Source organism: Pelophylax lessonae, assembly GCF_965119305.1.
Source record: "Pelophylax lessonae genome assembly, chromosome: 4".
NCBI classification, from domain to species: Eukaryota; Metazoa; Chordata; class Amphibia; order Anura; family Ranidae; genus Pelophylax; species Pelophylax lessonae.
Window position 1 is genome coordinate 676,938,190 of NC_138771.1, and position 25,248 is coordinate 676,963,437.

General features: G+C 48.9%; 1 protein-coding gene and 1 long non-coding RNA gene across 2 annotated transcripts in view; one reads left to right on the plus strand and one right to left on the minus strand.

Annotated features, from left to right (window-relative positions):
- LOC309553727 overlaps nt 1–18,844 on the minus strand; it is a 208,954-nt gene extending 190,110 nt beyond the window's left edge. Inside the window, exons 1-2 of the long non-coding RNA XR_014225183.1 lie at nt 18,637–18,844; nt 18,388–18,455 (exon numbers count right to left, since the gene is read on the minus strand). This is a non-coding gene — a long non-coding RNA (uncharacterized lncRNA). The remainder of the gene's footprint in view (nt 1–18,387; nt 18,456–18,636) is intronic.
- Nucleotides 3,093–18,108, plus strand: LOC309553725 (sodium/potassium-transporting ATPase subunit beta-2-like; the record flags this gene model as incomplete). Its single annotated transcript, XM_082255103.1, has 7 exons — nt 3,093–3,218; nt 4,816–4,944; nt 11,523–11,624; nt 14,860–15,053; nt 15,659–15,730; nt 16,801–16,902; nt 17,947–18,108. Exons 1-7 carry the CDS (start codon nt 3,107–3,109, stop codon nt 18,106–18,108), a joined length of 873 nt encoding a protein of 290 aa, XP_082111229.1. The 5' UTR covers nt 3,093–3,106.
- Nucleotides 18,845–25,248: the final 6,404 nt, after the last annotated feature.

A 25,248-nucleotide genomic window follows, 5' to 3' on the forward strand; every position in this document is an offset into this window, starting at 1 on the left:
CACTGGTGGGGGTTGGGGGGATCCGGTCGGCACCGGTGTGAATTGTTTCTCTGTTTAGGAGGAAATTGTTTGTTTGGACAGAAAACAGAATAATGATGGCGCCGGCGGAGGAGGAAATTGCCTTATGGGAAACAATAATATTTTGGTGTGTCATGGGGCTGCTGCAGGTGGGGGCGGAGCTGAGTCACTCGGCACCTCTCTGCAGATTGGTCAGAGACCCCCCCCCCCATATGTATGGGTGTGCTGGGGGTCCTGGTGGAATATAGAGCAGTGATGTCATTGCTTATGTCATGCAATGTGATGAGGAGTGATACATTGTATAATATTATATATAGAGGAGAGGAGGATACATTGTAATATATTATATCTACAGTATCTGATGAAAGTAAGTACACCCCTCCCATGTGACTACAATGTAAAGTAGTGAGTGTACAGCTTGTATAACAGTGTAAATTTACTGTCCCCTCAAAATAACTCAACACACAGCCATTAATGTCTAAACCGCTGGCAACAAAAGTGAGTACACCCCTAAGTGAAAATGTCCAAATTGGGCCCAATTAGCCATCCCCCCCCCCTGGTGTCATGTGACTCGTTAGTGTTACAAGGTCTCAGGTGTGAATGGGGGAGGTGTGTTACATTTGGTGTTATCGCTCTCACTCTCTCATACTGGTCACTGGAAGTTCAACATGGCACCTCATGGCAAAGAACTCTCTGAGGATCTGAAAATAATTATTGCTGCTCTACATAAAGATGGCCTAGGCTATAAGAAGATTGCCAAGACCCAGAAACTGAGCTGCAGCATGGTGGCCAAGACCATACAGCGGTTTAACAGGACAGGTTCCACTCAGAACAGGCCTCACCATGGTCCACCAAAGAAGTTGAGTGCCGTGCTCAGCGTCATATCCAGAGGTTGTCTTTGGGAAATAGACGTATGAGTGCTGCCAGCATTGCTGCAGAGGTTGAAGGGGTGGAGGAGGGGTCAGCCTGTCAGTGCTCAGACCATACGCCGCACACTGCATCAAATTGGTCTGCATGGCTGTCATCCCAGAAGGAAGCCTCTTCTAAAGATGATGGACAAGAAAACCAGCAAACAGTTTGCTGCAGACAAGCAGACTAAGGACATGGATTACTGGAACCATCTCCTGTGCTCTGATGAGACCAAGATAAACTTATTTGGTGTCAGATGGTGTCAGGCGTGTGTGGTGGCAACCAGGTGAGGAGTACAAAGACAAGTGTGTCTTCCTACAGTCAGGCATGGTGGTGGGAGTGTCATGGTCTGGGGCTGCATGAGTGCTGCCGGCACTGGGGAGCTACAGATCATTGAGGGAACCATGAATGCCAACATGTACTGTGACATACTGAAGCAGAGCATGATCCCCTCCCTTCAGAGACTGGGCCGCAGGGCAATATTCCAACATAACGACCCCAAACACCTCCAAGATGGCCACTGCCTTGCTAAAGAAGCTGAGGGTAAAGGTGATGGACTGGCCAAGCATGTCTCCAGACCTAAACCCTATTGAGCATCTGTGGGGATCCTCAAACAGAAGGTGGAGGAGGGGAAGGTCTCTAACATCCACCAGCTCTGTGATGTCATCATGGAGGAGGGGAAGAGGACTCCAGTGACAACCTGTGAAGCTCTGGTGACCTCCATGCCCAAGAGGGTTAAGGCAGTGCTGGAAAATAATGGCGGCCACACAAAATATTTCCACTTTGGGCCTATTGGACATTGTCACTTAGGAGATGTGTTTGGGGTCGTTATGTTGGAATACTGCCCTGCCCCCCAGTCTCTGAAGGGAGGGGATCATGCTCTGCTTCAGTATGTCACAGTACATGTTGGCATTCATGGTTCCCTCAATGATCTGTAGCTCCCCAGTGCCGGCAGCACTCATGCAGCCCCAGACCATGACACTCCCACCACCATGCCTGACTGTAGGAAGACACACTTGTCTTTGTACTCCTCACCTGGTTGCCCCCACACACGCCTGACACCATCTGACACCAAATAAGTTTATCTTGGTCTCATCAGAGCACAGGAGATGGTTCCAGTAATCCATGTCCTTAGTCTGCTTGTCTTCAGCAAACTGTTTGTGGGCTTTCTTGTCCATCATCTTTAGAGGAGGCTTCCTTCTGGGATGACAGCCATGCAGACCAATTTGATGCAGTGTGCGGCGTATGGTCTGAGCACTGACAGGCTGACCCCTCCCCCACCCCTTCAACCTCTGCAGCAATGCTGGCAGCACTCATACGTCTATTTCCCAAAGACAACCTCTGGATATGACGCTGAGCACGGCACTCAACTTCTTTGGTGGACCATGGTGAGGCCTGTTCTGAGTGGAACCTGTCCTGGTAAACTGCTGTATGGTCTTGGCCACCGTGCTGCAGCTCAGTTTCAGGGTCTTGGCAATCTTCTTATAGCCTAGGCCATCTTTATGTAGATCAACAATTTTTTTTTTCAGACCCTCAGAGAGTTCTTTGCCATGAGGTGCCATGTTGAACTTCCAGTGACCAGTATGAGAGAGTGAGAGCGATAACACCAAATGTAACACACCTGCCCCCCATTCACACCTGAGACCTTGTAACACTAACGAGTCACATGACACCGGGGAGGGAAAATGGCTAATTTAGACATTAATGGCTGTGTGTTGTCACTTAGGGGTGTACTGACTTTTGTTGCCAGCAGTTTAGACATTAATGGCTGTGTGTTGAGTTATTTTGAGGGGACAGTAAATTTACACTGTTATACAAGCTGTACACTCACTACTTTACATTGTAGCAAAGTCTCATTTCTTCAGTGTTGTCACATGGAATAATGTGAGGGGTGTACTTACTTCTGTGAGATACTATATATAGGATTTAGTAGAGGAGAGGAGGATACATTGTGTACAGTCAGGAGATATAGAGAAGAACAGAATGTAATAAAGAAGGGGAGGAGTCTGTGGAGGGGGGGGGGGTTGACCTCTGATACCAGTCTAACACCTCCACCTTATTCCCAGGTGAGGGAGGGCAGACTATGAATAATAATGAGGGGGGCGTGTCCCATGAAAGGATTTAAAGTCAGGTGTGGTGCAGTGCCAGGATCAGAGGCAGCACAAACAGGTCGGGCAAGATGGCAGCCCTCACCATGAACAGGTCCTGGCAAAAGGTCTTCGATGAGATGAAGGAGTTTATGTGGAACCCCAAGACTCGGGAATTTATGGGGCGCACCGGCAGCAGCTGGGGTAAGAGCAGGGGGATGAGGGGAATCTATGGGGGACATAATATGGGTGGGGGTAGTGGGGACAACAGAAGGTGGGATCCCCATCTATAAAATCCTTCTATCTTATCACTATTATTATTTGTATATTGACATCCTCCTCTGCAGCACCCCACATCACAGTTCAGGGGATCCTCCTCTACAGCACCCCACATCACAGTTCAGGGGATCCTCCTCTACAGCACCCCACATCACAGTTCAGGGGGATCCTCCTCTACAGCACCCCACATCACATTTCAGGAGGATCCTCCTCTACAGCACCCCGCATCACAGTTCAGGGGGATCCTCCTCTACAGCACCCCACATCACAGTTCAGGGGGATCCTCCTCTACAGCACCCCACATCACAATTCAGGGGGATCCTCCTCTACAGCACCCCACATCACAGTTCAGGGGATCCTCCTCTACAGCTCCCCACATCACAGTTCAGGGGGATCCTCCTCTATAGCAGCCACATCACAGTTCAGGGGGATCCTCCTTTACAGCACCCCACATCACATTTCAGGAGGATCCTCCTCTACAGCACCCCACATCACATTTCAGGAGGATCCTCCTCTACAGCACCCCACATCACATTTCAGGAGGATCCTCCTCTACAGCACCCCACATCACAGTTCAGGGGATCCTCCTCTACAGCTCCCCACATCACAGTTCAGGGGATCCTCCTCTACAGCACCCCCATCACATTTCAGGAGGATCCTCCTCTACAGCACCCCACATCACAGTTCAGGGGGATCCTCCTCTACAGCACCCCACATCACAGTTCAGGAGGATCCTCCTCTACAGCTCCCCACATCACAGTTCAGGGGGATCCTCCTTTACAGCACCCCACATCACAGTTCAGGGGATCCTCCTCTACAACACCCCACATCACAGTTCAGGGGGATCCTCCTTTACAGCACCCCACATCACATTTCAGGAGGATCCTCCTCTACAGCACCCCACATCACATTTCAGGAGGATCCTCCTCTACAGCACCCCACATCACATTTCAGGAGGATCCTCCTCTACAGCACCCCACATCACAGTTCAGGAGATCCTCCTCTACAACACCCCACATCACAGTTCAGGGGATCCTCCTCTACAGCACCCCACATCACAGTTCAGGAGATCCTCCTCTACAACACCCCACATCACAGTTCAGGGGATCCTCCTCTACAGCTCCCCACATCACAGTTCAGGAGATCCTCCTCTACAACACCCCACATCACAGTTCAGGGGATCCTCCTCTACAGCACCCCACATCACAGTTCAGGAGATCCTCCTCTACAACACCCCACATCACAGTTCAGGGGATCCTCCTCTACAGCACCCCTCATCACAGTTCAGGGGATCCTCCTCTACAGCTCCCCACATCACAGTTCAGGGGATCCTCCTCTACAGCTCCCCACATCACAGTTCAGGGGATCCTCCTCTACAGCACCCCCCATCACAGTTCAGGGGGATCCTCCTCTACAGCTCCCCACATCACAGTTCGGAGGAGCTGTAACCCGTGTTATTAGTGAGGTGCGGCTCCATATCCAATGAGATGAGATGAAGACGATTGCTCTTTTGTTCCCCCAGCGCTGATCCTGATCTTCTATTTGGTGTTCTATGCCGTCCTCTCGGGAATCTTCGCTCTCTGTTTGTATGTGATGCTGCAGACCATCGATGATAATTATCCAACATATGAAGATCGACTGCAATATCCAGGTAAGAAAGAACTCCCCCCAATGCTCCTCATCTGTTTCTTATGGGGGTTGCCTCTATTTCCTATCCATAGCTAGCTGCCAATGAAAGCTCTCCTCAGTCCTGCTATTCAGACCCCTTCACATAGTCCTCATCTTCAGAGACCACCACAGGTGGCTGGAGAAGGACATTGTGTTCCTCCATAGCATCTCACTGAGAAAGCTGGGTACAAATGTCTCAAAACAAAAAATACCCCCCAAGCAGGGAAATAAAACATATCAAGAGATGGTACAGGAGATACAGAGAAATATCTGATGATGTGTCTGCAGGGTGAGGACTGTGGTGAGGCTTTATATGGCTGAAGAGGGAGAGGGCAAGCTGTCAGTCTTTGGGGAGGTCATGGTGAAGTGGGTGAAGTCTCAGTTTATGGGAAGAATGTTGTAGAGTAGGTGAGCATCACTCTTTGGGGAGAACATGGTGGAGTAGGTAAACCATCAATTTGTGGGGAGAATATGGTGAAGACAAACCATCAGTCTGTGGGGAGGTTGTGGTAAATCATCGATCGTTGGGGAGAACATGGTGGAGTAATGGGACCATCAGTCTGTGGGGAGGTTGTGGTGAATCATTGGTCTTTGGGGAGAACATGGTGGAGTAATGGGACCATCAGTCTGTGGGAGAACATGGTGGAGTAATGGGACCATCAGTCTGTGGGAGAACATGGTGGAGTAATGGGACCATCAGTCTGTGGGAGAACATGGTGGAGTAGACAAACCATCAGTCTGTGGGAGAACATGGTGGAGTAGACAAACCATCAGTCTGTGGGAGAACATGGTGGAGTAGACAAACCATCAGTCTGTGGTGAGGTTGTTGTGAATCATTGATCGTTGGGGAGAACATGGTGGAGTAGTGGGACCATCATTCTATGTGGAGAATATGGTGGAGTAATGGGACCATCAGTCTATGGGGAGAACATGGTGGAGTAGTGGGACCATCATTCTATGTGGAGAACATGGTGGAGTAATTGGATCATCAGTCTATGGGGAGAACATGGTGGAGTAGACAACCCATCAGTCTGTGGGGAGGTTGTTGTGAATCATCAGTCTTTGGGGAGAACATGGTGGAGTTGGCAAACCATCGGTCTGCGGGAAGAACATGGTGGAAGAGTCCTACCATCAGTCTGTGAGAAGAACATGGTGGAGTAGTGGGACCATCAGTCTATGGGGAGAACATGGTGGAGTAGATGAACCATCAGTCTGTAGGGAGGACATGGCGGAGAAGCAAACCATCAATCTTTGGGGAAAACATGGTGGGGTGGGCAAGCTGTTAACCTTTGAAAGAAAAAAGATGGAGAGTCAAAGCTGTCATTTTTGTGTGGAACATGGTGGAGTATATGAACAGTGAGTCTGTGGGGAGCTCTTGGTGCACTGGATAAACTGTCAGTCTTTGGGGAGAACATGGTGGAGAGGGGGGGCTGTCAGTCATTGGGGAGAACATGGTGGAGAGGGGGGCTGTCAGTCATTGGGGAGAACATGGTGGAGAGGGGGGGCTGTCAGTCATTGGGGAGAACATGGTGGAGAGGGGGGGCTGTCAGTCATTGGGGAGAACATGGTGGAGAGGGGGGCTGTCAGTCATTGGGGAGAACATGGTGGAGAGGGGGGGCTGTCAGTCATTGGGGAGAACATGGTGGAGAGGGGGGGCTGTCAGTCATTGGGGAGAACATGGTGGAGAGGGGGGGCTGTCAGTCATTGGGGAGAACATGGTGGAGAGGGGGGGCTGTCAGTCATTGGGGAGAACATGGTGGAGAGGGGGGCTGTCAGTCATTGGGGAGAACATGGTGGAGAGGGGGGCTGTCAGTCATTGGGGAGAACATGGTGGAGAGGAGGGGCTGTCAGTCATTGGGGAGAACATGGTGGAGAGGAGGGGCTGTCAGTCATTGGGGAGAACATGGTGGAGAGGAGGGGATATCAGTCATTGGGGAGAACATGGTGGAGAGGAGGGGATATCAGTCATTGGGGAGAACATGGTGGAGAGGAGGGGATATCAGTCATTGGGGAGAACATGGTGGAGAGGAGGGGCTGTCAGTCATTGGGGAGAACATGGTGGAGTAGACCATCAGTCAGTCGATGCTCCACCAGTCTGTGGGGAGCTCTTGGTGCACTGGATGAACTGTCAGTCATTGGGGAGAACATGGTGGAGTAGACCATCAGTCAGTCGATGCTCCACCAGTCTGTGGGGAGCTCTTGGTGCACTGGATGAACTGTCAGTCATTGGGGAGAACATGATGGAGAGGGGGGCTGTTAGTCATTGGGGAGAACATGGTGGAGAGGGGGGGCTGTCAGTCATTGGGGAGAACATGGTGGAGAGGGGGGGCTGTCAGTCATTGGGGAGAACATGGTGGAGAGGAGGGGCTGTCAGTCATTGGGGAGAACATGGTGGAGAGGAGGGGCTGTCAGTCATTGGGGAGAACATGGTGGAGTAGACCATCAGTCAGTCGATGATCCACCAGTCTGTGGGGAGGTCAGGATGCACTGGGGGAACCATCAGTCTGTTTTTATGGCAATGTTAATTTTGACGTAAAATTTGCATTTCGTTTTAGTCGTAGTGTTTTGTCTAAAATGCCATTTTAGTTTTAGTCGTATTTTAGTGGACTAAAATGTAATGGGTTTAGTTACATTGTAATGCATTATTGAAGCATTTCTCTAGAATTGCCAATCTCATGATATACTTCTAATAAAGTGTTATAATTTCCGGTATGAAGGGTTGAGCACGCACTACAGACACAGATTTGGCCGTTGTGATATATAACGTCTTTATAAAGTTTCATAAACAAACAAAGATATTGCTTTTTGACAAACAGAAGTGCAACTTTAAAATATATTTCAAAAAATGTCATCTCTATTGGCTGTAATGCCAACATTAAATATTAAGAAATAAATAAGAAAACCCTTTTTTCTTAATTTTTTTTTCATTCAGCAGCTTAGTAGATGCCCCCTACTGATTCATGCATGGTAGTGCAATACATGTTTAAACTTTAATGTACTATTATTATATTCTGGGGATGGAAATGTGTTGTCGATTAAGGCCAGCAGAGGGCGCCAAAGAGTGTGAATGAGTGTAATGTGTGGAACTGCATAGGAAAGGGAAAGGATTGGTGAGAGCCTGCGTCTCTCAGATAATATAGCTTGCCGATAGTTAGGGGGTCGGGGCTTTAACAGACAGGCAGAGCTGCGAGGAAAAGAGATGTTCAAGTGGATAAACGTCCCTCCCTCACATTTTCCTTCCATTCTCATTCATTGATGGAAGCTGGACTTGATTTTCATTATAGTTTTCATCAATTGACTTCATTCGAATTGTATTTTTGTTTAGTTTTTGTCACTGAAAACATGCAGCTGACGAAAACTATGGCGAAAATATTTTCGTTGATGAAATTAACACTGCTTTGGGTAGAACATGGTGAAGTAGATGAACGGTGAGTCTGTGGGGAGCTCTTGGTGCAGTGGGTGAACTGTCAGTCATTGAGTAGAACATGGTGGAGTATATGAATGGTGAGTCTGTGGGGAGCTCTTGGTGCAGTGGGTGAACTGTCAGTCATTGGGGAGAACATGGTGGAGTAGATGAATGGTGAGTCTGTGGGGAGCTCTTGGTGCAGTGGGTGAACTGTCAGTCATTGAGTAGAACATGGTGGAGTAGATGAACGGTGAGTCTGTGGGGAGCTCTTGGTGCAGTGGGTGAGCTGTCAGTCATTGGGGGGAACATGGTGAAGTAGATGAACGGTGAGTCTGTGGGGAGCTCTTGGTGCAGTGGGTGAACTGTCAGTCATTGGGGAGAACATGGTGGAGTAGATGAATGGTGAGTCTGTGGGGAGCTCTTGGTGCAGTGGGTGAACTGTCAGTCATTGGGGGGAACATGGTGGAGTAGATGAACGGTGAGTCTGTGGGGAGCTCTTGGTGCAGTGGGTGAACTGTCAGTCATTGAGTAGAACATGGTGGAGTATATGAATGGTGAGTCTGTGGGGAGCTCTTGGTGCAGTGGGTGAACTGTCAGTCATTGGGGAGAACATGGTGGAGTAGATGAATGGTGAGTCTGTGGGGAGCTCTTGGTGCAGTGGGTGAACTGTCAGTCATTGGGTAGAACATGGTGAAGTAGATGAACGGTGAGTCTGTGGGGAGCTCTTGGTGCAGTGGGTGAACTGTCAGTCATTGGGGAGAACATGGTGGAGTAGATGAATGGTGAGTCTGTGGGGAGCTCTTGGTGCAGTGGGTGAACTGTCAGTCATTGGGGGGAACATGGTGGAGTAGATGAACGGTGAGTCTGTGGGGAGCTCTTGGTGCAGTGGGTGAACTGTCAGTCATTGAGTAGAACATGGTGGAGTATATGAATGGTGAGTCTGTGGGGAGCTCTTGGTGCAGTGGGTGAACTGTCAGTCATTGGGGAGAACATGGTGGAGTAGATGAATGGTGAGTCTGTGGGGAGCTCTTGGTGCAGTGGGTGAACTGTCAGTCATTGGTGAAAACATGGTGGAGTAGATGAATGGTGAGTCTGTGGGGAGCTCTTGGTGCAGTGGGTGAACTGTCAGTCATTGGGTAGAACATGGTGAAGTAGATGAACGGTGAGTCTGTGGGGAGCTCTTGGTGCAGTGGGTGAACTGTCAGTCATTGGGGAGAACATGGTGGAGTAGATGAATGGTGAGTCTGTGGGGAGCTCTTGGTGCAGTGGGTGAACTGTCAGTCATTGGGGGGAACATGGTGGAGTAGATGAACGGTGAGTCTGTGGGGAGCTCTTGGTGCAGTGGGTGAACTGTCAGTCATTGAGTAGAACATGGTGGAGTATATGAATGGTGAGTCTGTGGGGAGCTCTTGGTGCAGTGGGTGAACTGTCAGTCATTGGGGAGAACATGGTGGAGTAGATGAATGGTGAGTCTGTGGGGAGCTCTTGGTGCAGTGGGTGAACTGTCAGTCATTGGGGAGAACATGGTGGAGTAGATGAATGGTGAGTCTGTGGGGAGCTCTTGGTGCAGTGGGTGAACTGTCAGTCATTGGGTAGAACATGGTGAAGTAGATGAACGGTGAGTCTGTGGGGAGCTCTTGGTGCAGTGGGTGAACTGTCAGTCATTGGGGAGAACATGGTGGAGTAGATGAATGGTGAGTCTGTGGGGAGCTCTTGGTGCAGTGGGTGAACTGTCAGTCATTGGGGAGAACATGGTGGAGTAGATGAATGGTGAGTCTGTGGGGAGCTCTTGGTGCAGTGGGTGAACTGTCAGTCATTGGGGGGAACATGGTGGAGTAGATGAACGGTGAGTCTGTGAGGAGCTCTTGGTGCAGTGGGTGAACTGTCAGTCATTGGGGAGAACATGGTGGAGTAGATGAACGGTGAGTCTGTGGGGAGCTCTTGGTGCAGTGGGTGAACTGTCAGTCATTGGGGGGAACATGGTGGAGTAGATGAACGGTGAGTCTGTGGGGAGCTCTTGGTGCAGTGGGTGGACTGTCAGTCATTGGGGGGAACATGGTGGAGTAGATGAACGGTGAGTCTGTGGGGAGCTCTTGGTGTAGTGGGTGAACTGTCAGTCATTGAGTAGAACATGGTGGAGTATATGAATGGTGAGTCTGTGGGGAGCTCTTGGTGCAGTGGGTGAACTGTCAGTCATTGAGTAGAACATGGTGGAGTATATGAATGGTGAGTCTGTGGGGAGCTCTTGGTGCAGTGGGTGGACTGTCAGTCATTGGGGGGAACATGGTGGAGTAGATGAATGGTGAGTCTGTGGGGAGCTCTTGGTGCAGTGGGTGAACTGTCAGTCATTGGGGAGAACATGGTGGAGTAGATGAATGGTGAGTCTGTGGGGAGCTCTTGGTGCAGTGGGTGAACTGTCAGTCATTGAGTAGAACATGGTGGAGTATATGAATGGTGAGTCTGTGGGGAGCTCTTGGTGCAGTGGGTGAACTGTCAGTCATTGAGTAGAACATGGTGGAGTAGATGAATGGTGAGTCTGTGGGGAGCTCTTGGTGCAGTGGGTGAACTGTCAGTCATTGGGGAGAACATGGTGGAGTAGATGAATGGTGAGTCTGTGGGGAGCTCTTGGTGCAGTGGGTGAACTGTCAGTCATTGGGGGGAACATGGTGGAGTAGATGAACGGTGAGTCTGTGGGGAGCTCTTGGTGCAGTGGGTGGACTGTCAGTCATTGGGGGGAACATGGTGGAGTAGATGAACGGTGAGTCTGTGGGGAGCTCTTGGTGTAGTGGGTGAATTGTCAGTCATTGGGGAGAACATGGTGGAGTAGATGATTCATCAGTCTGTGGGGAGGTCATGGTGCACTGGGGGAACCATCAGTCTTTGGGGGAGAGGGAGAGTTGTCAGTCATTGGGGAGAATATGGTGGAGTAGAGGATCTGTCAGTCTGTGGGGAGGTCATGGTGCACTGGGACATCAATCTTTGGGAAGAACATGGTGGAGAGGGGGAGTTCTCAGTCATTGGGGGAGAAGGGGAGCTCTCAGTCATTGGAGGGAGGGAGAGCTCTCAGTCATTGGGGAGAACATTTTTTTAACAGGAGTTGGCATACCATCTGAATATTTTTCTTGTATTCATATCTGCCGTCTCTCTCCTTGCAGGGTTAATGATCAGACCCAACATACAATCCCTACAGATCACATTTGATGGACAAAACAAAACATGGCAGCAGTATGTTGACGGCATCGATTTGGCACTGAAAGGTGAGTGCACAAAAATCTCTGATACATTATATTTGTGTCTGTCATCCAACATTCATCCGTTTCCTTCCACCACCTGCCACCAATATGTATTGCCCTCTAGCACCCAAAAGTCTGCCACCAGCACCCATCCCCAGGTAATTCGTATCTATCTCCACCATCACCCCACATCTGTCCCCTGTACTTGTTCCCTCTGTCTAACCTTAACCTCAACCTCAACCCATCATATCTGACCCCTCTCATCATTGGTTATCACCGGCCTCACACCGCTCTCCAGACACCTGATCTCCAACCCTCTGTCCAACCTCAACCCCAACCCATGACATCTGACCTCTCTCATCATTGGGTATCACCTACCTTACACCACTCTCCAGATGCCTGATTTCCAACCCTCTTTCCAACCTAAACCCATGACATCTGACCCCTCTCATCATTGGTTATCCCCGACCTCACACTGCTCTCTCCAGACACCTGATCTCCAACCCTCTGTCCAACCTCAACCCATGACATCTGACCCCTCTCATCATTGGGTATCACCTACCTCACACCACTCTCCAGATGCCTGATTTCCAACCCTCTATCCAACCTAAACCCATGACATCTGACCCCTCTCATCATTGGTTATCCCCGACCTCACACTGCTCTCTCCAGACATCTGATCTCCAACCCTCTGTCCAACCTCAACCCATGACATCTGACCCCTCTCATCATTGGGTATCACCTACCTCACACCACTCTCCAGATGCCTGATTTCCAACCCTCTATCCAACCTAAACCCATGACATCTGACCCCTCTCATCATTGGTTATCCCCGACCTCACACTGCTCTCTCCAGACATCTGATCTCCAACCCTCTGTCCAACCTCAACCCATGACATCTGACCCCTCTCATCATTGGGTATCACCTACCTCACACCACTCTCCAGATGCCTGATTTCCAACCCTCTTTCCAACCTAAACCCATGACATCTGACCCCTCTCATCATTGGTTATCCCCGACCTCACACTGCTCTCCAGACACCTGATCTCCAACCCTCTGTCCAACCTCAACCCATGACATCTGACCTCTCTCATCATTGGTTATCACCGATCTCACACCGCTCTCCAGACACCTGATCTCCAACCCTCTGTCCAACCTCATCCCCAACCCATGACATCTGACCCCTCTCATCATTGGGTATCACCTACCTCACACCACTCACCAGATGCCTGATCTCCAACCTTTTGTCCAACCTTAGCCCATGACATCTGACCTTTCTCATCATTGGTTATCACCGATCTCACACCGCTCTCTAGGCACCTGATTCTCAACCCCAACCCATGATATCTGACCCCTCTCATCATTGGTTATCACCGATCTCACACCGCTCTCCAGACACCTGATCTCCAACCCTCTGTCCAACCTCAACCCATGACATCTGACCCCCCTCATCATTGGTTTTTACCGACCTCATACCGCTCTCCAGACACCTGAACTCCAACCCCCTGTCTAACCTCATCCCCAACCCATGACATCTGACCTTTCTCATCATTGGTTATCACCGATCTCACACTGCTCTCTAGACACCTGATTCCCAACCCCAACCCATGATATCTGACCCCTCTCATCATTGGTTATCACCGATCTCACACCGCTCTCCAGACACCTGATCTCCAACCCTCTGTCCAACCTCAACCCATGACATCTGACCCCCCTCATCATTGGTTTTTACCGACCTCATACCGCTCTCCAGACACCTGAACTCCAACCCCCTGTCTAACCTCATCCCCAACCCATGACATGTGACCCCCCTCATCATTGGTTATCGCCGACCTCACACCGCTCTCCAGACACCTGATCTCCAACCCTCTGTCCAACCTCATCCCCACCCATGACATCTGACCCCTCTCATCATTGGGTATCACCTACCTCACACCGCTCTCCAGACACCTGATCTCCAACCCTCTGTCCAACCTCATCCCCAACCCATGACATCTGACCCCTCTCATCATTGGGTATCACCTACCTCACACCACTCTCCAGATGCCTGATCTACAACCTTTTGTCCAACCTCAGCCCATGACATCTGACCTTTCTCATCATTGGTTATCACCGATCTCACACCGCTCTCCAGACACCTGATCTCCAACCCTCTGTCCAACCTCATCCCCAACCCATGACATCTGACCCCTCTCATCATTGGGTATCACCGACCTCACACCGCTCTCCAGACACCTGATCTCCAACCCTCTGTCCAACCTAAACCCATGACATCTGACCCCTCTCATGATTGGTTATCACCGGCCTCACACTGCTCTCCAGACACCTGATCTCCAACCCTCTGTCCAACCTCAACCCATGACATCTGACCCCTCTCATGATTGGTTATCACCGGCCTCACACCGCTCTCCAGACACCTGATTTCCAACCCTCTGTCCAACCTCAACCCATGACATGTGACCCCTCTCATCATTGGTTATCACCGACCTCACACCACTCTCCAGACACCTGATCTCCAACCCTCTGTCCAACCTCATCCCCATGACATCTGAGCCCTCTCATCATTGGGTATCACCTACCTCACACCACTCTCCAGACACCTGATCTCCAACCCTCTGTCCATCCTCAAACCATGACATCTGACCCCTCTCATCATTGGTTATCACTGACCTCACACCACTCTCCAGACACCTGAACTCCAACCCTCTGTCCAACCTCAAACCATGACATCTGACCCCTCTCATGATTGGTTATCACCGACCTCACACTGCTCTCCAGACACCTGATCTCCAACCCTCTGTCCAACCTCATCCCAACCCATGACATCTGACCCCTTACATCATTGGGTACCACCTACCTAACACTGCTCTACAGACACCTGATCTCCAACCCTCTGTCCAACCTTAGCCCATGAAATCTGACCTCTCTCATCATTGGTTATCACTGACCTCACACCGTGCTCCAGTCACCTGGTCTCCAATCCTCTGCCCAACACACACTGTGCCCAACCTCTGTCCATGATACTACCTCTGATACTGAGATCCTCCGTTCATCCTTCCACATCATATACATCCAGTCCAACCCCCCTTCCCTCAGAGGCATCTTCTACTTATTGTCCCCCTAACATGCCTATCTCTGGGCCCTCCATCTGCTGCTCTCACCATGATATTTCTAGGAAGTCTAGGTCCAATCTAAAGTACTATCTCTCTGAAGAACCTTCCTGCTGTGACCCTATCGCCTTTGCCTTCTCTCCTGCAGGTTACGACCAATCCACCCAGCAGCAAAGGGGCATCAACTGCGCATTTCAAGGCTACTTCAGACAGGACAACATTACTTTCCCCAAGCAGGCGTGTCAGTTCACACGGGACCTGCTGGGTAGCTGCTCTGGGCTAAATGATACATCCTATGGATATGCCAGTGGAACGCCATGTGTGCTCATCAAAATTAACCGGGTGAGGCATCTTGGGGGGGGGGTGGATTTACCATATATTAAACCACCCTCATATCTCTGTACACCTCTTACTCTACATCTCTATACATTACCCTCCATCTCTGTTCATTACCCTCCATCTCTATTTATTACCCTCCATCTCTATAAATTACCCTCCATCTCTGTTCATTACCCTCCATCTCTGTTCATTACCCTTTATCTCTGTATGTTACCTCCATCTCTATAAGTGACTCTTCATCTCTCTATATGTTACCCCCATCTCTATATATGTTATGCTTAATCTCTTTATATATTACCCACCATCTACAGTATATGTGTTACCCTCCATCTCTCTATGTTACCCTCCATCTCTCTATGTTACCCCATCTCTCTATATGTTACCCTCCACCTTTCTATGTTACCCTCATCTCTCTATATGTTACCCTCCATTTCTCTGCATGTTACCCCATCTCTTTGATTGTTCCCTATTTCTCGGTTTGTTACCCCAATCTCTTGAAATTTTACCCCACCTCTTAATTGTAGCCCATTTCTCTATGCGTTAGCCCCCTTACTATACCCCCCTAACAGCAGATTGTTGGGGCTCATCATTCTTCTCTATTACGCCAGGTGATAAAGTTCTTTCCAGAAGTCATCCCAAACCTCTCCAACACCTCCATCACCATCAACTGTACCGGCAAGGTGAGTACATGGTGGGCTCACTGTGGTCCATAATCTCTCTTTATTGTCCCCAGAAGCTAAAACTCACTATAAATAGAACCGTTATAGGTGGAGCCTATAGGGGCACCATAGGCTCCTCATATAGACCCCATAGCCAAACCTTCTGTGACATAAGGACACAAAGACTGCACATCCCTATTATATAGAATAAAAGTTCATCTAATAGTGAGAGACATACATGGTGTGTCTGGATTAAGGAGCCTATAGAAGACATAGAGCAACCCTGCAAAGACATTTCCAGGCCCAAACCTACTTTTATAGAATTCCCAGTATAAAAAAATATACATCCCTAATATATATATATATGTATAAAACCCTATAGAGGGAGAAGTGGAACATATAGAAGATCTATAAAGGCATACATATAGACCCCTATAGATGCCCCTTATAGACCCCCCTAGCCAGCCCCTGCCTATGACCCCACATGCACCTAGTATATACAATGTACATCACTATTACACAGAATATGGTATGTAACTCTATACAGGGGACATGTAGAGGTGGAATATATAGAAGATCTATAAAGTCATTCATATAGACCTCTATAGATGCTCCTTAGGTAGACAGGTAGAGGTGGAATGTAAAGAACATTTTTATAGACATTTATATGGACCCTATAGATGCACCTGATATCCCCCCATAGTTGACCCCTGCCCTTATCCCATGCCGGCATCCAGTATATGGGATATACATCTGAATTACACATTGCTATACATATATCTCACTATAGAGAACACAGTATAGATTATAATCATTCCTATGATCTCCGGGTATGATCAGCCAGCACCATATAGACGCCTTTACTCCTCTTCTTGATTATTTTGCCACTGAACCCCCACCCTGTAATCTATAGATTATTGATTATTGTCTCGGCCTGGTCCAGGAGTAATAAGAATGGAGAAATATTGCACTATAGGGTCTGTTCATGGATTCCAGCGATAAATGATATATGATATGTATGATAGGAATTGATAGATATTATCAATAATTGTGAGATCACCCCGGTATCTGACACCTCTTTCCTCTCCCAGAACGACAATCTCCTGGGCAGCAGAGTCTATTTCCCCAGCACCAGCCAAGGCCTGGGCAGCATCGACCTCAAGTATTTCCCCTACTATGGGCAACGGGCACAGGTAAGAACCTCCCACAAGGGTGCCAGACGGGGCAGAAAACCAAGTTTTACCCCGGGAATAGCGCAGTGTGAACATCCAGGGATGTGATTGTAGAGTCCATTGGGTCCATCCATGTATTACCCCTACTATAGAAACTGGGTGCAGGTAAGGACCTACCACAGGGTGGCAGTTGGGGCAGAACACCAAGTCTTACCTCAGGTATAAGGCAGTGGATGGGATTGTATTACCCATATTTTGGAATCCAGGCACAGGTAAGAACACCTTGGTAGGGTGCGAGAGGGTGCAGAACATCAAACCTTACCCCAGGTATAGGGAAGTGTGAACACCTGGGGATGGGATTGTAGAGTCCATATGGTCTAGTCATATACTACCCCTAATACGGAAAATGGGCACAGGTAAGGACCACCTTCAGGGTGCCAGAGGGGGCAGAACACCAATTCTTACCTCAGGTATAAGGCAGTGGATGGGATTGTATTACCCCTATTTTGGAATCCAGGCACAGGTATGAACACCTCGGTAGGGTGCCAGAGGGTGCAGAACATCAAACCTTACCCCAGGTATAGGGAAGTGTGAACACCTGGGGATGGGATTGTAGAGTCCATTGGGTCTATTCATATACTACCCCTACTATGGAAAATGGGCATAGGTAAGGACCTCCTGAAGGGTGCCAGAGGGGGCAGAACAGTGTGAACTTCCAGTGATAGGATTGTACAGGACATACGGCAATGTAAACCTCCAGGGATGGTACTGTACAGTCCATTGGGTCCTTCCATGTTCTACTCCTATTAGAACCCAGGCACAGGTAAGAACCTTCTGTAGGGTGCCATAGGTGGCAGGACACCATCCCCTTATCCCGGGTATAGGACAGTTAGTAAACATCTGGGAATGGGATTGACTAGGGTACAGGGCAGTGGGAACATCTGAGGATATGATATAAGGATACATTCTGTGGGGTATCTTATTTTATTTTGCCCCAGTCCAATGTGGAATTTAATTCCCCATCAGTTGGTCACTGACTCCTCTTTGCTCTCCCCTCTCCTGCAGCCAAACTACACCCAGCCTTTCGTGGCGGTGCAATTCCTGAACCTGACACAAAACATGGACCATAACGTGGAATGCTTTGTGAAAGCTGCCAACATCATCAACAACGACGACCGGGACAAATTTCAGGGACGAGTGTACTTCACAGTTCGGTATAACTCCTAGAGAGACTTTCAGAGAGAAGACCATCTGAAGCCTCTCCTTATCTTCCCCGCCATAGACTGACAGAGCTAGAAATGGCCTCATGTCTGGAAGATATTACTGTCCCATTCCACCTTCCTCATGTGCCTGCCTGCATAGATGGACTGCCATCATCCCTTCACTGCCAAAGAATGTCCAGACAATTGCCACCACCCTGACCAAAAACAAATCCAGATAACTACTACCACCCCACCAAGGAGCATGTAGACAACTGCCACTGTACCTACCAAGAAATACCTGGACAACTACCACCATACATAGCAAAAAGTATCCAGACAACTGCCACTGTCCCCACAAAGTGTCCAAGAAAACTGCCACTGTCTCCACAAAGTATCCAGACAATTGCCACTGTCCCCACAATTTGTCCAGACAACTGCCGCTGTCCCCACAAAGTGTCCAGACAACTGCCGCTGTCCCAAAAAAGCCAGATAACTGCCGCTGTCCCCACAAAGTGTCCAGACAACTGCCGCTGTCCCAAAAAAGCCAGATAACTGCCGCTGTCCCCACAAAGTGTCCAGACAACTGCCACTGTCCCCACAAAGTGTCCAACAACTGCCGCTGTCCCCACAAAGTGTCCAGGTAACTGCCACTGTCCCCACAAAGTGTCCAGACAACTGCCGCTGTCCCCACAAAGTGTCCAGACAACTGCCGCTGCCCCCATAAAGTGTCCAGACAACTGCCGCTGCCCCCACAAAGTGTCCAGACATGTTGCGACGTTACAGGAAAAATGTTGAACTGTTGTTTTCTTAGATTTAGATTTCTACTAAATGTTTTGTAAAACAGAAATCTGCTCACCGTTTCTGTTCATCCCCCACCACACAGACACAGACACACTGATGCACACACACTGACGCACACGCACTGACACACACACACTGACGCACACCGTGGCCTTGTACTGTATATAACGATGTGTATATAATATATTTAATGTAAAGTGATTTCGGCCACTCCGGCCCGCGTACATCAATAAAAAGTCGGTAAATTTCTACTCCGTCTCACTTAATGGTATGTGGGGGGAATTAGAGGAACAATGGGGAGTTGTGAGGAGATGGGGGTCAACGATCTTCACTGAGTTGGGTGAATGGTAGACTCAGGTGACTCTCCTGGGACCCCACCACACCCAACCATAGAAAGAAGTAAAGGGGTGTGCCACTTCCCTGGCTGCCTAAGACCCCGGCACTTTCTGTTCAAGGACCGGAACAAGCACGCAGCCTATGAGGTCAGCGCTCTGGAATCCATTGATCCCTCAATCCCAGCATGACAGCCAGGGGGGTGGAGCTCCACAATGGCATCTACCATACTTCCTCCCTCAGTAGAGGTCTCCTCATGCACACACAGATTTGTATCTCTATCCAGCTAATCAGCTGAGTCACTTCATTACAAGTGGGCCGCATCGTCCTATCCTGTCCATGGGAGAACATGGGAAATCCAGAAAGCACCTTCATATCTTTCTGCCCTTCTCAGACCGCAGTCCATCAGCCAGACCCCTGAGGTCCTCCAGGCTCCTGTCAACTATAAAGCCTCCAAGAACTTGGTTAGGAAAACTCTAGGCTGAGGAGACCTCAGGACATTTGGGCCGTGTTCAGAGGAGGAGGTTGTCCAGCATGGTTGGGTCAGTCCCCTCCGAAAGCTGGCATTAAGAATACTATTGGGCAGAATTCATCACACTTTCAGGTCCCATCCCAGGCCCTGGTTCTGGATTCCCACTAGGGCCAGGCCCCCCAACACAGCCAGCCCCTGACCCCTCAATGAGTCCTCAAACACTACCTTAAGTAAGCCCAGGGCCTCAGGAGGATAAGTAGGCTCCAGGGGTGGGGGAGGGGGGTTGAACGTCATTCATATCAGGCTAGTGGCCATATTGGGCTCTATACCCCGCCAGACCTCAACAGGACATGTGTGGAAAACCCGGTCCTTCACTCTCAGCTTCTGCACAGTGTCAATGGTGCTTAGATAGTTCCCTCACCCACTGATAGAAAACAGCAAAACTCCGAGCAAGGTCCATGTGGGTGTGATTCAGACCTTGCTGCAATATCTAGAAGTTCCTGCTGTACCAGATTTTATTCATTCCCCTCCAGGACCACTGGCATTGGTGGGGGGGGGGGGGGGGCGGAGCACTGCTTAATCTCATTATTGAGGAGTCATCATGGCTGCACAATGCCCAGCTCTCATCTGCTGCACCACACCACACCTTTCTTCTTTATTTTATGGTGGGACTCTGGTGTGAAGAGGGAGTTAAATGATCATCACTTTGATCTACAGATAAGATAGAAAGATACAAAGTAACATTGTTTATAAACATTGATCAGACAGGAGATGGAGAGATACAAAGTAACATTGTTTATAAACATTTATCAGACTGGAGATAGAGAGATACAAAGTAACATTGTTTATAAACATTGATCAGACGGGAGATAGAGAGATACAAAGTAACATTGTTTATAAACATTGATCAGACAGGAGATAGAGAGATACAACATCACTAGTTTACAGCTTGTCTACATGTAAGTGATACTTAATAAATTACACTTTTTATCTTGCTTGTACAGATCTGGCGCCCTCTTCTGTTTGTTACATGTCTGTTATACTCGCAGATAACACTGTCCCTCATTTGTCAAAATGTAATGTGCATTTGGCCAGCGGCCTCTCCCTAAATCCTTGTGTTAGTAGGTGGTCTCTATTATACTGGGTGGAACACAGCCAGTCTGTGTCTACAGCAGCATCATCCCAGGGTTACACACTTCACCCCCCACCAAAAGTCTTTGGTCCCCAAAGAAACAGCAGAACTTGGTAGAAAAAGCAAAGTATTATCATGGTCTAGGACAGGGGTCTCCAAACTGCATCCTGGGGGCTGGATGTGGCCCTTTGCTTACCTTTATCTGGCCCTTGGGGCACTATTTCTCCAACTGACACCAATGATGGGGTACTATTCCTCCCATTGACACCAATAATGAAGCATTATTCCTCCCACTGACACAAATGATGGGGTACTATTCCTCCCACTGACACCAATGGTGGAGCACTATTCCTCCCACTGACACCAATGGTGGAGCACTATTCTTCCGACTGACACCAATGGGGCACTGAGAAATAGTCCTTAATACTAAAGATGGGTCATTGTTTACACCCACTAATGCTAAGACATGTTCTACTCCCACTGGCAATACTCCGGCCCACCTAAAGTCTAAAGAACAGTAAACTGGCCCTTTGCTTAGAAAGTGTGAGGACCCCCTTGTTTAGGATAACAAAACCAGAGAACATTAAACATCACTAGTGTTGAGCGAACACGGACTGTATTATTCGTGTTAGTACCGAATAATTGGATTTTTGTTACCCGAACACGAACACGGACACTTTACTGTATATTCGGGTAAAAATCTGTGTTCGGTCGTTTTATTTCCGGGTTTTGCATGCTTTGGCGCTCTTTTCATGGCGGGCTTTCAACAGCCAATCAACAATCGTTTAACTGGTGTGCCTTAAGCCATCCCAGCCATGCCTGCAAATGTCTCAGTAGCTGTGATTGGCCGTCTGAAGCATGTGACCAAGTCTTTATAAGTTCGAGGCAGCCGCAGCGGCGTCATTATGCTGCTTAGATCAGGGACAGAGCACACATCAACGTGCTGGCTGCTGATTAGGGAAAGATAGGCAGGAAAAAAACATTTGTGTCCGGATAGAATTGAGGGACAGGTCGGAGGCAGGGCGAGTTGTAGGCATTTTAGGGATAGAGTCTGCTGAATTATAGGGTCAGTGTGTTCTACAAACTACAATCGATATTGCTGTGTGGGGTGGGGTCTGCACTTAGTTCTCCTGATCTATGATCTCTTCTCAATCCTGTTAGGGACAGAGTCTGCTGAATTTTAGGGAAAGTGTGTTCTACAAACTACAATCGATATTGCTGTGTGGTGTGGGATAGGAGATAGGCAGGTGTCAGTGATCCACATCCATTTTTCTGTGTGTGGGCTGCAGTGAACACAATCTTTTTGGGGTGCAGTGAACACAATCCTTTTGGAGTGCAGTGAACAAAATCTTTGTGGGGTGCAGTGAACAAAACCTTTGTGGGGGTACAGTGAACACAATCTTTGTGGGGTGCAGTGAAGACAATCCTTGTGGGGTGCAGTGAAGACAATCCTTGTGGGGTGCAGTGAACAAAATCTTTGGGGGGTACAGTGAACACAATCTTTGTGGGGTACAGTGAACACAATCTTTGTGGGGTGCAGTGAAGACAATCCTTGTGGGGTGCAGTGAAGACAATCCTTGTGGGGTGCAGTGAACAAAATCTTTGGGGGGTACAGTGAACACAATCTTTGTGGGGTACAGTGAACACAATCTTTGTGGGGTGCAGTGAAGACAATCCTTGTGGGGTACAGTGAACACAATCTTTGTGGGGTGCAGTGAAGACAATCCTTTTGGGGTGCAGTGAACACAATCTTTGTGGGGTGCAGTGAACAAAACCTTTGTGGGGTACAGTGAACACAATCTTTGTGGGGTGCAGTGAACAAAACCTTTGTGGGGTACAGTGAACACAATCTTTGTGGGGTGCAGTGAAGACAATCCTTTTGGAGTGCAGTGAACACAATCTTTGTGGGGTACAGTGAACACAATCTTTGTGGGGTGCAGTGAACAAAACCTTTGTGGGGTACAGTGAACACAATCTTTGTGGGGTGCAGTGAACAAAACCTTTGTGGGGTACAGTGAACACAATCTTTGTGGGGTGCAGTGAACACAATCTTTGTGGGGTGCAGTGAACAAAACCTTTGTGGGGTGCAGTGAACACAACCTTTGTGGGGTACAGTGAACACAATCTTTGTGGGGTGCAGTGAACAAAACCTTTGTGGGGTACAGTGAACACAATCTTTGTGGGGTACAGTGAACACAATCTTTGTGGGGTGCAGTGAACAAAACCTTTGTGGGGTACAGTGAACACAATCTTTGTGGGGTGCAGTGAACAAAACCTTTGTGGGGTACAGTGAACACAATCTTTGTGGGGTGCAGTGAAGACAATCCTTTTGGAGTGCAGTGAACAAAATCTTTGTGGGGTACAGTGAACACAATCTTTGTGGGGTGCAGTGAAGACAATCTTTGTGGGGTGCAGTGAAGACAATCCTTGTGGGGTGCAGTGAACAAAATCTTTGGGGGGTACAGTGAACACAATCTTTGTGGGGTGCAGTGAAGACAATCCTTTTGGAGTGCAGTGAACACAATCTTTGTGGGGTACAGTGAACAAAACCTTTGTGGGGTACAGTGAACACAATCTTTGTGGGGTGCAGTGAACAAAACCTTTGTGGGGTACAGTGAACACAATCTTTGTGGGGTGCAGAGAAGACAATCCTTTTGGGGTGCAGTGAACACAATCTTTGTGGGGTGCAGTGAACAAAACCTTTGTGGGGTACAGTGAACACAATCTTTGTGGGGTACAGTGAACACAATCTTTGTGGGGTACAGTGAACACAATCTCATACTTCTGAAGCTTTGAGGGTGCTGCCTGTTCTATACTCCTCCTCCTCCTCCTCATCCATCCTTTTAGGTGTACAAACAATAGTAATTGGGGCCTAGTGTGCTTCTGTACGTGTGAAAAACATACACTTTTTTTTGATCATATTTCCTATTCCGCCATTCAATAAAAACCTTTGGGGCTCAATTAAATTGCGGGATAGTCTGTGTCGGTACGTGTGAGATCCACCTTTCCAAGTTTTTGGGGTTCATCTCATACTTCTGAAGATTTGAGGGTGCTGCCTGTTCCATACTCCTCTTCCTCATCCTCCCTTTAGGGTAGGAAAAAATTTAATCGGGCCTAGTCTGTGTTTGTACGTGTGAGATACACAGTTTTTTATCCTATTCCGCTATTCAATACACACCCTTTTGGTGTAAAAAACATTAAATTGCGGCATAGTTTGCATATTTGACTGTGAGATACACCCGTGCGATACTGTTGTTCTTTTGTTCCGCTATTCAATAAAGACCTTTCTAGGGCAAGATCTTAAATTTCAGAAATATGAGGAGAGCGTCAAATAAGGGCCGTGGCCTGGGTCGTGGTGCTGCTGGTATAGCTCCTGTTGCAAGGAGAGGACGTGGTCGATCTGTGCCAGCTACACGCACAAGTGAAACACCTTCCTCAAGTGTGAGTAGGCGACAGAACCTGCATCAGTATTTGGTAGGGCATCATACGCCCCTAGAAGTGATGAGGCCAGAACAAGTGGAGGCGATAGTAGATTGGTTTGCTGCTGACAGTGCCTCCAGTTCCTTCACATTGTCTCCCACCCAGTCTACTGCAGAAAGGTCAGAGTTGGCAACTGCAGCCAATGTCCAACCGTCTTTCACCTCACCCCCTTGCAAATCAGGCAAGCAGTCTGAGCCCCAAGCCATACAGCAGTCTCTTCTTCTTTTTGAGCAGGGTTTCCCAGGGCCATCCACCTAGCCCTGCCCCAGAAGTGGAAGAGATTGAGTGCAGCGATGCCCAACCACTTATTTCTCAAGATGAGTACATGGAAGGATCATCGCAGCACGTCTCCGATGATGACGAAACGCAGGTGCCAACTGCTGCGGCGTTCAGCATTGTGGAGACCGACAAGGAGGGCAGGGGTGAAGACTGGGTGGAAGATGATGTGGAGGACGATGAGGTCCTCGACCCCACATGGAATGAACGTCATGCAGGTGACCTGAGTGGTTTGGAGGAAGAGGCGGTGGTCACACAGAGCCACCAGCACAGCAGAAGAGGGAGTAGGGTGCAGAAGCGGAGCGGCCCTAGACACTACGCCTGCTACTGCCCAACGCAGCAAGGGAACGAGTGCACCAAAGTCAGCTCAAAGGAGTTCTCTAGCGTGGAAGTTCTTTAGAAAATGTGCTGATGACAGGACACGAGTGGTTTGCACCCTGTGCAATCAGAGCTTGAAGCGAGGCATAAACCTTCTCAACCTGAGCACAACCTGCATGATCAGGCATCTAAGTGCAAAGCACGAGCTGCAGTGGAGTACACACCTTCAAAACCAAGAAACGTCTCTGGCTCATCCTGCTTCCTCTTCTGCTGCAGTCTCGGCCGCTCCAGCCACATCTGTAGTGATACCGGCACCTGCCACCCCGCAAACAGACGATCTGTCAGCAACACCA